This window comes from Ruditapes philippinarum, unplaced genomic scaffold (assembly GCF_026571515.1).
Source record: "Ruditapes philippinarum isolate M1 unplaced genomic scaffold, ASM2657151v2 ctg17_1_1_1_1, whole genome shotgun sequence".
Taxonomy (NCBI): domain Eukaryota; kingdom Metazoa; phylum Mollusca; class Bivalvia; order Venerida; family Veneridae; genus Ruditapes; species Ruditapes philippinarum.
The window spans coordinates 669,748-683,104 of record NW_026865484.1 but is presented as its reverse complement, the minus strand read 5'-3'; the positions used below and the strand labels follow the sequence as shown (position 1 = coordinate 683,104).

Sequence of the window (13,357 nt, the reverse complement as noted above, 5' to 3'; positions counted from 1 at the left end):
TAATACAGGAGAATAGAAAGAATACCATTGACCAGTACAATACCCAATGTATAAGACTGGTGAAAATGCAGCAGTAGCAGTAGTTCAACCAGTGCTGGTACTAGTGGCACTTATACTGGATCCGCTAGTGGCAGGTCACCACGATCTACACCACTAGACTGACTGGTGCCCGTGTTTTGTCTCAGCCGCATTCAACAAAACACGGGCACCAATCAGTGCAGAAATGTAAGATTGTCATTTCATTACAGGAGACTAGAAAGAATATCAGTGGCCAGTAAAAATAACCAATGTATATGACTTGTGAAAATAAATGCATGCACAGTATAATTGTAAACCAGAGCTAAACATAACAAATCAAAATTGAACTCACTGATTGGTTAATGCTGACGTTACAGGTAATATATATAAGAACAGAGAGGAAAGCGTCACTCTACTTGGAGACACCAATGTAGGTCAACTGGAGGCATTTCTATTGGAGCCACCAGTGGCAGCTCACCTCCCACGTACACCACTTCATTGACTGGTGATCGTGATCAGTCTCAGTCGTATTCATCAAAACACGGGCACCAGTCAGTGCAGTGGTGTACGTGGGTGGTGAGTTACCACTGGCGGCTTCAGTAGAGGTGCCCACTGGTTCAACTAATACTACGATCTGAACTTGTAATTAGTAATAGAAAGAATACCTTTGACCAGTACAATACCCAGTGTATAAGACTGGTGAAAATGCAGCAGTAGCAGTAGTTCAACCAGTGCTGGTACTAGAGGCACTTATACTGGATCCGCTAGTGGCAGGTCACCACGATCTACACCACTACACTGACTGGTGCCCGTGTTTTGTCTCAGCCGCATTCAACAAAACACGGGCACCAATCAGTGCAGTGACGTAAAATTGTCATTTCATTACAGGAGACTAGAAAGAATATCAGTGGCCAGTAAAAATAACCAATGTATATGACTTGTGAAAATAAATGCATGCACAGTATAATTGTAAACCAGAGCTAAAAATTACAAATCAAAATTGAACTCACTGATTGGTTAATGCTGACGTTACAGGTAATATATATAAGAACAGAGAGGAAAGCGTCATTCTAATTGGAGTCACCAATGTAGGTCAACTGGAGGCATTTCTATTGGAGCCACCAGTGGCAGCTCACCTCCCACGTACACCACTTCATTGACTGGTGATCGTGATCAGTCTCAGTCGTATTCATCAAAACACGGGCACCAGTCAGTGCAGTGGTGTACGATGGTGGTGAGCTACCACTGGCGGCTTCAGTAGAGGTGCCCACTGGTTAAACTAATACTACGATCTGAACTTGTAATTAGTATTACTTACATTTTTGTTAATCCTTTAAAATTCCAATTATTTAAACAAAGATTGAGCTCCATACACTTGTGTGTCTCGCAGCAGAATGACGCTATCCTCCCCAATCTTCATTATATATCACCTGTGACGTCAGCACCTGGAGGCACTTCTACTGAAACGCAAGTGGCAGCTCACAACCCACTTACACGACTGCACTGACTAGTGATCATGATTTGTCTGAACCGCATTCAACAAAACACAAGCACCAGTCAGTTCAGGGGTGTAAAATTGTCCTCTTAATACAGGAGAATAGAAAGAATACCATTGACCAGTACAATACCCAGTGTATAAGACTGGTGAAAATGCAGCAGTAGCAGTAGTTCAACCAGTGCTGGTACTAGAGGCACTTATACTGGATCAGCTAGTGGCAGGTCACCACGATCTACACCACTACACTGACTGGTGCCCGTGTTTTGTCTCAGCCGCATTCAACAATACACGTGCACCAATCGGTGCAGTGATGTAAGATTGTCATTTCATTACAGGAGACTAGAAAGAATATCAGTGGCCAGTAAAAATAACCAGTGTATATAACTGGTGAAAATAAATGCATGCACAGTATAATTGTAAACCAGAGCTAAACATAACAAATCAAAATTGAACTCACTGATTGGTTAATGCTGACGTTACAGGTAATATATATAAGAACAGAGAGGAAAGTGTCACTCTACTTGGAGACACCAATGTAGGTCAACTTGAGGCATTTCTATTGGAGCCACAAGTGGCAGCTCACCTCCAAAGCACACCACTTCATTGACTGGTGATCGTGATCAGTCTCAGTCGTATTCATCAAAACACGGGCACCAGTCAGTGCAGTGGTGTACGTGGGTGGTGAGCTACCACTGGCGGCTTCAGTAGAGGTGCCCACTGGTTCAACTAATACTACGATCTGAACTTGTAATTAGTATTATTTACCTTTTTGTTAATCCTTTAAAATTCCAATTATTTAAACAAAGATTGAGCTCCATACACGTGTGTGTCTCGCAGCAGAATGACGCTACCCTCTCCAATGTTCATTATATATCACCTGTGACGTCAGGACATGGAGGCACTTCTACTGAAACGCAAGTGGCAGCTCACAACCCACTTACACGACTGCACTGACTAGTGATCATGATTTGTCTGAACCGCATTCAACAAAACACAAGCACCAGTCAGTTCAGTGGTGTAAAATTGTCCTCTTAATACAGGAGAATAGAAAGAATACCATTGACCAGTACAATACCCAGTGTTTAAGACTGGTGAAAATGCAGCAGTAGCAGTAGTTCAACCAGTGCTGGTACTAGAGGCACTTATACTGGATCAGCTAGTGGCAGGTCACCACGATCTACACCACTACACTGACTGGTGCCCGTGTTTTGTCTCAGCCGCATTCAACAAAACACGTGCACCAATCAGTACAGTGGTGTGAGATTGTCATTTCATTAAAGGAGATTAGAAAGAATATCAGTGGCCAGTACACTACCCAGTGTAAAAGGCTGGTGAAAATACAACAGTAGCAGTAGTTCAACCAGTGGTGGTACTAGAGGCACTTATACTGGATCCGCTAGTGGCAGGTCATCACGATCTACACCACTACACTGACTGGTGCCCCGTGTTTTGTCTCAGCCGCATTCAACAAAACACGGGCACCAATCAGTGCAGTGATGTAAGATTGTCATTTCATTACAGGAGACTAGAAAGAATATCAGTGGCCAGTAAAAATAACCAGTGTATATGACTGGTGAAAATAAATACATGCACAGTATAATTGTAAACCAGAGCTAAACATAACAAATCAAAATTGAACTCACTGATTGGTTAATGCTGACGTTACAGGTAATATATATAAGAACAGAGAGGAAAGCGTCACTCTGCTGGGAGACACCAATGTAGGTCAACTGGAGGCATTTCTATTGGAGCCACCAGTGGCAGCTCACCTCCCACGTACACCACTTCATTGACTGGTGATCGTGATCAGTCTCAGTCGTATTCATCAAAACACGGGCACCAGTCAGTGCAGTGGTGTAGTATTGTCCTCTTTATACAGGAGAATAGAAAGAATACTATTGGACAGTACAAATAACCAGTGTATAAGACTGGTGAAATTTATAGGCGTATGTGAAGTAAAATATTAAACCAACGCTAAGAATAACCAATTAAAATTGAACTCAATGAAGCGATAATGCTGACGTCACAGGTCATATAAAAGGACGAGCAGGGAGCACAGCTTCTCCAAATCCCTCCAGAGGCGTGCACGTCGCGGAGAAGGCACACGGCAGGTGTCAAGGTCAAGTCATCTCAAGTACCAGAGGTGATTGGTTGACCTGTCGTGACTAACTCTGGAGGATGGGCGCTAACGAAGGCCGTTTTTGTTGTCGTCAGTCAGGAAGTTGATGCCTTGACAGTATTGTCGTCTCCTTTACCACCAATGAACGAAGGAAGGTTCTGCTTGAAAAGACGTTCCCGATTTGACTACCGTAGTGGACCGGCAAGGATGCTATAATCTCGGACATATAGTTATTCCGGCGCCGAGTATAAACAAACCTAAATACAACAACAACACAGCGTCACTCTGCTGCGAGACACCAAAGTTGGTCAACTGGAGGCACTTCTATTGGAGGCACCAGTGGAAGCTCACCTCCCACGTACACTTCACTGACCGCATTCAACAAAACACGGGCACCAGTCAGTGCAGTGGTGTAAGATTGTCCTGTTAATACAGGAGAATAGAAAGAATACCATTGGCCAGTAAAATAACCAGTGTATATGATTGGTGAAAATACTCGCATGCGCAGTTAAATATTAAACCAACGATAAGAATTACCAATAAAAAAAGAAACTCAATGAAGCGAAAATACTGAAGTCACATTTAATATATAAGGAAAAGGATAGAGGAAAGCGCCATTCTGCTGCGAGACACCAACGTGTAATGAGCTTAATATGTATTAAAATAATTGTGATTTTAAAGGATTGACAAAAAAGTAAGTAAAAATAATTATAAGTTCAGATACTAGCAGTAGTTCAACCAGCGGAAATACTGGGTCCACCAGCGGCAGCTCGCCACGACTTACACCACAGCACTGACGGATGCCCGTGTTTTGTCTCAATCGCATTCAACAAAACACGGGCACCAATCAGTACAGTGGTTTAACTTTGTCCTCTCATTACAGGAGTCTAGGAAGAATATCATTGGCCAGTAAAAATTACCAGTGTTTATGACTGGTAAAAATAAGGGCATGCGCAGTATAATGTTAATCCAACGCTTAAAAGAACAAACCAAAATTAAAGTCACTGATGTGATCATGTTGACGTCAAATGTAATATATAAAGAAGAGCAGGGAGGAAAGCGCACTCTGCTGCGAGATACCAAAGTTGGTGAACTGGAGGCACTTCCGTTGGAGCCACCAGTAGCAGCTCACCTCCCACGTACACCACTTCACTGACTGGTGATTGTGATTTGTCTCTACCACATTCAACAAAACACGGGCACCGTTGTATGATTACCCCCTCAATGCAGAAGAATAGAAAGAACATCATTAGCCAGTAGCTCAATCTGTATTAAAATAACTGTGATTTTAAAGGATTAACAAAAACGTAAGTAAAATTAATTATATGTTCAGCTTGTATTAGTAGTTCAACCATTGGGCACTTCTACTGAAGCCATCAGTGGTAGCTCACAACCCATATACACTCACTTCACTGACTGATGAATGTGCTTTGTGCATTCAACAAAACACGGGCACCAGTCAGTGCAGTGGTTTAAGATTGTTTTATTAATACAGGAGAATAGAAAGAATATCATTGACCAGTAAATCTACCAGTGTATAAGACTGGTGAAAATTATAGGCACGTGCGCAGTAAAATATTACACACACGCTATGAATAACCAATTAAAAATGAACTCAGTGAAGCGATAATGTTGAAGTCACGGGTAATATAAAAGGACGAGAAGGGAACACAGCGTCACTCTGCTGCAATACTCCAAAGTAGGTCAACTGGAGGCACTTCTATTGGAGTCACCAGTGGCAGCTCACCTCCCACGTACACCACTTCACTGACTGGTGATCGTGATTTGTCTCAAATGCTTTCAACAAATCACGGACACCAGTCAGTGCAGTTGTGTAAGATTGTCCTCTCAATACAGGATAAGAGAAAGAATATCATTAGCCAGTAACAATAACAAGTGTATATGACTTGTGAAAATACTCGCATATGCTGTTAGATATTAAATCAACGCTTAAAAGAGCCAATCAAATATGAACTCACTGAAGCGATAATGCTAACGTTGTTCAGATAATATATAACGAAGACCGTGAAGGAAAGCGTCATTTTAAGCCAGCCCACATAGCTCAATCGGTTAGAGCGCAAGACTTGTAATTTTGTAATCTCGATTCCCGGGCTGGCCAACTAAAATTACAGTCTTTCGGATGAGACTGTAAATTGATGTTCATTGTATGAGTGCCTAAACACTTTGCACGCTAAAGAACCAGGAGAAGCTTCTGGAATTGGGGCTCATTTCTTCTCTTTATGTATCTATCCTTCAAATTATCTAAAATATTGGCAGCTGACAAGAAGGAGGATTACCAGAATCAACAGAACTATTACCACCAAAAATAATAGTAATACAAACTGGTTGAGAAGAATTTGAAATGGACTATAAACAAAAATTTTGGCTTTATATGAGTAATAATATTGCCAGAAAAGACAGTAACTTTTTCTATGACGAAATCAAACCGTAGACAATACATGTAGATGTTCGATTTATTAAATGCGTCCGAGGGATCACTTTTTTCCAGGTATGTACAAATAGTACCATACACCATTATCAGCCGATGCAGGAAGATTCAAATACGACTGACGCAACAGCACCGAAAATTAGTTTTATAACTAATGCACCAAAGTGGATACAGAAATTTCACTGAACATGCAGTAAGACCGAAAACATTAGGTGAAAGCATATGTCACGTAAATAATAATTTTTCTAAGACCATTGCCGACAACAATGGAAGAATGAATGCTAAAGAAGAACAGTCCATAACTAAGGGTCAATATGTAGACGCAGTTTGCTGAAACAAAGATCAAATCATTACATAAATGACGTATTTAATACGATATCAGGAACAATGACAGTAATCAGAATATTACCGGATTAGTCATTTTTATACTCATCAAAATATGAATGTGCAAAATGTTAATGGTATCCATTAGGTAAAATAAATAGTTACAGACAAAAGGAAACTTTTAAATAAATAGAGAACAAAAAATGCACCAGGAAAAACAGGACACAAAGAATGCAATGCAATTGCACTAGTAAATCACAACTTCCAAAACGAGTCAAAACCATTTTTAAAGACTTTCACAACAGCACCGGAACAATAAACAAGTATGCTCAGATTGTATTGACACTAGCAAAAAAAATTCAGGTTAAGAATACATTACACTTCAAGTAAAGCAGCTCTATAAGGAGCACTATATGCATTGGAAAGAGTGCGAGTACCAGAAAAATGACATACATGGGTTAATCCGAGATTAATGGGTATGAGGATGAAATGACTAGGGAATAAAAGCAAAATATGCTACACAAATGCAAGTAGAAAGAGTTGTAGATAATCAATATTTAAATACAATGGAAAGAGCGGCATATCAAGATAGGTATTATTTCGGATGGCATAGTGATGATGTAGGACAGAAACCGTCAACGAAGTGACAGCGAAAACAAACTAGAATTCAAAAAAGGAAAACACCAAAACCCTCCCATCAGGCCAAAAAAAAACGTATTATTATACTTAGAGTGATGTTAAAAATTTCCCAAAAGGAAACGAAATACCAAAACTCAAAAAATTTAATTTGGAGAACACAGAAAGGGAGGAGAAATTAGACTTACATCTAAAACCAACAATATATGAAATCATATAAAGCACTACGAAGCGAAACCCCTATGCGAAAACTACGGAACACCTAAGACAGATGATGAAAAAGAAGAAGAAGAAAAACATAATGAACTTTCCATGGAATGAAATAGAAACGATTTGCCACCAATAAATTGGGAAGAATATATTACATTAGGGAGAATGTATGGATAACTGCAACAAGAAATGAATTATAGGAAGATGCACTGACAGAAAATCCAAATTCTTGACCCCTGTAAATTACATCAAAATGTTCTAAGACGTATTCATAAAAAAGATAGTATAAAAACGCAGCAAAACAGGGCCTAGTTCAAAACTCACAAGGGCAGACATAGCCTCAACAATGCAAAATCCTTTATGTTTTGGTTGGGTTTTATACCGAACCAACACAGCACATGCAATAAATTACGGCGAATTGCCAGCTGTACTTTGAAGACCTCAGGATGGTCACCTGAGTAGAGTCAATGACGTTTCGTAAGCTAGCTGGATAGCTTCGTCACATGAAAGAATCCAAAGTCCCTTTTGGGATTCGAACCCACTGCGGTGAGGGGCAAATGGTTTGAAGTCAACGACATTAACCACTGGGTCACGGACACCTCTGGCGACGCACAGAAAAAATGAGGAATTCCGAAGAAAAAAAGCTATGTACTTTATTTATACCTTTGCTCATCTTCCATTATGTCAATAACTTTTTTGGGGGGAAAACCCCCTGGTTTATATTTAAATGATAATAAAGTTATAAAAAATTTTTATTTATAGAAAAAAATCATATGTTTTAATTTTAAATTAAAATATACATTTAGATTATATTTAAATTTAAAATCTGGCCCTTTTCCGGTATTATCCTCGACAATTTTTGAAGTCTTGGAAAAGCTTCTTGTTAAAGTACCTTAATATAAAAACCCCGGACCTTTTGTGAGGGATTTGAAATTCAAACTAGTATTGATTAAAAGAAACAATATCATTACCGGATGAATATTTGATTGTTTCAAGCTAACGGGGAAATTCCACATTAAGCCTTAGTACATTTTTCACATCACATGTTTAGCGTGTTATCATGTTTTCTATTTAATCTAACATACCAGTATGTCAGGGCGTTACATATATTCATGTACATGATAAACATAAATGCTGATCAAATTAAACAGTTATTTGAGAGACAAAGATAAGAAATTAAATTGTGTTTGATCAAGTAGTTGGAAACTATTTTACATCTTTACCTTTACTTGAGAATCGTGAACAATTATATAAAACATGAATGAAAACGAATACTTTTTTATTAGAATTTAATTAAGATTCTGTCTAAAAATCATAAGATTTATCGAATCTTCTACTTAAATTGCTATTTTTTTTAAATATCTTCGGAAGCATATCCTCTCCTTTAGAAATCTATAAAAAAATCAATTTATAGATTTGTAGTACAGATATTTCGAACTCTTTACACTTATCCCTTTCCTATATTATTAACCAGTTATTCCGTATATTTATTAATCAGTTCGTCATTCATTTTATGTTTGTTTGTTACTCCATTTTAAGTAAAACTTTTATCTTTTCTATCAAAAATTGAACTTCGGACTTGTATGTAGATATAATATATACTTTTTCATTTACTGATAAAGATGGATATATCATATATATATTGAGAATAATATTTACTGAATGTAAGCATTATAAATACAATTTATTAAAAATATAGACAGCTTTCAATACAGTTTTAAATAGAATTATATGTTTATAAGGTGGTCGTGTCATAAAGTTTACACATTATAATGTTATTATTTTTTTCATTAAAGATATTAAAAATACAAAGATAAGTACATGTAAAACATTTTTATTCCGAAAATCAAAACGCAAAAAATTGAAACATGACAAAGTCCAACATAAAACAATTGTTCTGTTTAGTGATAAATTCCACTTCAACTTTTTGGATACGTTTTCTGTAACTATCTTGTTTATACAAACTTATCTAGTTTATACAAACTGAGGTTCACTTCTGCCGTGAAGCATCACTGATTTAATTTCTTCTAACTCGGGTTTTAAACCATGTATTTCTTGTTGCACTATATCTTTCATGTCTCTAATAAGACGCTCTCTAAATTGTTCACTTTTCTGGACCAGATCATCGTTAGAGTTCAAACTTTCCGTGCTATAAGAAGCTATTGGGAAAGGAAAGATGGCTTTATCTCGCTTTGTTTCACCTCTACCTAAAATATTAAATATTTATAATGTTTCAATGTAATATGTATGTATAAATAACAATCACATGCGACAATTTTGGATATTGGACGAATAGAATACAATAAAAATATAAACCTCTAAAGATTGTGTTTTGCTGATTTGTCTGATTCTTTCGTAAAAAAATCATATAGATAAAAGTTCAAACTATTCTAATCTAATCATAAGTACAGTCCATAAATAAATCGGGAAGGAGAATTATAGATATATTTTGATTGAGTCGATACATTAGCCGCACTGTTGAACCCTTGCCACACCAATCCCAATATATTAAAGTACATGTGTCAGTTTTAGAAGTTTAGAAATTAGTACTAGTAGATACCAGATTGATCTAGATAAAAGTCGCTATAACAGTTGTAAATTGTGTAAAATAACTATATATAAAATGCTTGAGAATATTACACGGTGTCTTGTATATTTGGAACAGGATGGAACAACACTGTTATACCTGGTTTAATTCTAGGAAATCGCTCAACCAGTGTATCAGCATCATTTTCCTGCAATCTGACCCACTTTACTAACAGAGATGCACAAGCATCTTTGGTCAATGGAATGTCTGCACAAAACATGTCATTGTTGATAGCATCGTCCATTTCGAGTCTCTGAACAAATCGTCTGAAGTTCATCTTTTTTTCTGAGCAAAGAAAGAAATACGAATGTATAAGGTATATGCAACTTTTCAATATTCATGGTGCTAACAATCATTATATATCAAAATTCTAATAATAACAAAAGTGTTTTATCTTTAAGTCTTGAAATACATGTTTCATGGTAATGTATAAAAAGACAAAGTGATTGGACGATTTATATTATGATAATTACTATAGAGAAATATGCACAAAATATGTCCAATCTGAGAATGTTTTTTTCCATAAATTATCTATGCCAAAATTTTATAAAATTTCACTGTGAGTGAAGCTGCCCATTTTAAAGTATAAAGCAGTTCCAGACCGTCTCAGATATATACACGTAAAATATGTATATTTTTATATACGTAATCATTTACTTTACCCACAGCGTATCTCTACTTTAAAAAATATTAGCACTTTATATGCTAACAGTGCCATTTTTCGGGATCATATACATATAAACAAGTTTTGCAGTAAAAATCGAATCTTTGATATTACTTTACCATATTTTTTGAAAATTCGCAAAACACCAATTTTTGCGTTGCCTGTCAGTTCATCAAACAAGTAATCGCTTGATTTTTCTGGCAAGTTCTGTAACTCGTTAACACATTCGCTCATCAATCTTGGTTCTATCCAACTAAGTGTGTAATCTAACAACTCCATAGAAACGTCATGCTTCTTGGTATTTTTAACATCTGTTAAAGCGCCTTTAACTTCCTAAAATATATTTCTTTATTATATACTTGTTCATAAAATGCTCCACATCTTCACAAGCACAAATACGACTAGACAATTAAATTGGCATGATGCCCATGCAAGGATACTGGTAAAAAGTAAAATAACTTTACATTTTACCATTAGTTGTTCAATTTGTTATTTTATTATGCAAAGATATTCAATAATCTACGTGACACAAGGACATTTCTATAAATATTATTCAGAATGTATCTATACAGTTGCGTTCAATTTTTAAAAAGAGTTGGGCAGTCTTTTCATAATGTAGGTAGTTTTAATATTGTATCCTAAACGTTCCTTATTATCAATTGTTGGTCAATCTGCATTATAATACGTAGTCAATCTCTTGAAATATATCACTAATTCAACTCAACTTGACAGCGAAACAAAGAGCAAAATATGATGCTGCTGATAACCTTATTTTGTAACCTTAAGTATAGTTTAAAAGTTAGTATACAGGCATCGTATCAAGTAAGTGGACGTCCGACTTACTCATACCGTAACTCATTTGAAATCTTACATATCTAGATGGCAACTACCACAACACGTTTCAAGTGAAATATCATGCAATCATAACTTCTCTTACAATAAATAGAAAGTACAGTTTGTTAATTAACTAAGAAGGAAACAAAAACTTCAGTTATTGCCATTAGGTTTTGTACTCATCTCTCTTGTACAACTTAAAAATTCAGTTGTTATTATTATTTGTGTTTATCATATAAATAATTTTATCTCCAAGGAATGCTGAAAATTTACCATACCTCTAGCACACCGTCTAGTGTTAAAATTTGATTCCCCATATTTTCTTGGAATGTCTTCGAAATTTGTAGACTCTGTTTTGTCTGTTTCAATTCCTGCATTATGTTCTCCAAATATTTCTGATATTGACCGAACAATTGCAGGTCTGTTGTAAAAATGTTCTGCGTGTTTCCTGATCCTATTTGCAAGTTTTCAAAACTTACAGTCTCTTCGTGTTGGTAACCATCAAAACCGTCAAAATCGAATTTGTCGAAGGTTTCGCCATAATTTTTCAACGCCTATAACAGAAAGAACGCTGACATAAATATATACATTGTGCATGGAAATAATTGTATTAGCCTATCTTAGATAGTAAGCTTGTTCTATACATTGCAAAACTACGGAATAAGTTGTAAAGGAATAGAAAAAATAGTAAGAATGTAAGCGGTATATCCTACACAAAATTAAGGATGTAAGTGGTGTACCTGAAATAGAAAACCCTTAAAGAATGTAAGCGATGTACCTGTCCAACGGAAGAGAGTATTTCTTCATTCCAACTTTTAAGCGATATTTTGTCGTTCTCCAACTTTTCCACTTCCCTTTCTAACCTCGATTTATAATCCTGTAGAACGGTGTTTTCCATTGCAAGTCGTCGACAATGAACTTCCAGTCTTTTATTTTCTGTTTGAAAGCGAGCCAACTCTAACATATTTCTTTCATGTTTTTCATTTAAGCTCTCAACTTCCTTTCGCAGCTCTTTACGAATATCTTTTTTACTCTTTTGATTGAAAATCGTACCAAAAAAGCTTCCGCCTTTCCCCTCTGAAACCGACTGAGTTGATTTAAAAAACTCTAAATTTTTGAAAGATCTACCCAAAGACCGTGTGACTTTATTTCCTCTCTGAAAACTAGAAAGTCGTTCTGTATCAGATTCGATTGAGCCATCTTGTATTGGCTTTTCGTCTTCTTCTGAATCTACAACAATCTCAAATTTGTTACTTCTTTCTTCTCTTTACGTCTCCATCGTCCGCAATAGTTTTTCATCCTTTCGTTTTTAAATAGTTTGAGTGCAGATAAGTTTATAGTTTTCAATACGTATTAAAATCATATCTATGCGTATGATGAAATAGCACATGTATTTGGACCAACTTAACCGTTTAATTTACTTTCTATAACTTGGTTATCTTTCAATTACAATGGTATTATGTCGTATCTGTCATACCATATCACACATTTTAGGGAAGTAATTTAACACTTTCGTATATATATAAATAGAGATGATAATATTTCAACAAATTTAGTTTTTGCCCTGCCCGAATTCATGAAAATATGTAGCAACTTTAGTATCTAATTCATGATTTATAATCAGGTTAATAAGTTACATGAGAATAGAGCCACTTTGTTTTCAAAATGATGAAGAATAATAAAATTCATTTACCCGTTTAAGGAAGTATAAATGAACTAATTAATTTATGTTCTATTGTCAAATGGGTCGTAAATGTCGCCAAGTACATGGGTGTTTTCAAAAAAAAGTAAGAACTATAATTATTTTACATACATGTAGATATTACTTGTATAAAATAACAACTTGGTCCTGTAATCGACACAAACAATAGTTAAACATAAGTACATAATATTATAATACTGACGTCATATTTGATATTTATATCGAAACGGGGATATAAAAAGAAAAGTGTAGAATAAACTTACAACCGTTATCAAATTGGTATCTTGTTATCATTCCCTAGTTTTATCGATATCAA

The 13,357-nt window shown here is 36.0% G+C and overlaps 1 protein-coding gene across 1 annotated transcript; it reads right to left on the bottom strand.

The window, feature by feature from the left end:
* Nucleotides 1-8,999: 8,999 nt before the first annotated feature.
* Nucleotides 9,000-12,605, bottom strand: LOC132729312 (uncharacterized). The gene is made up of 5 exons (XM_060715047.1): nt 12,118-12,605; nt 11,618-11,893; nt 10,625-10,838; nt 9,941-10,126; nt 9,000-9,461 (listed from the first exon to the last, which is right to left on the bottom strand). Exons 1-5 carry the CDS (start codon nt 12,301-12,303, stop codon nt 9,229-9,231), a joined length of 1,095 nt encoding a protein of 364 aa, XP_060571030.1. The 5' UTR covers nt 12,304-12,605; the 3' UTR covers nt 9,000-9,228.
* Nucleotides 12,606-13,357: the final 752 nt, after the last annotated feature.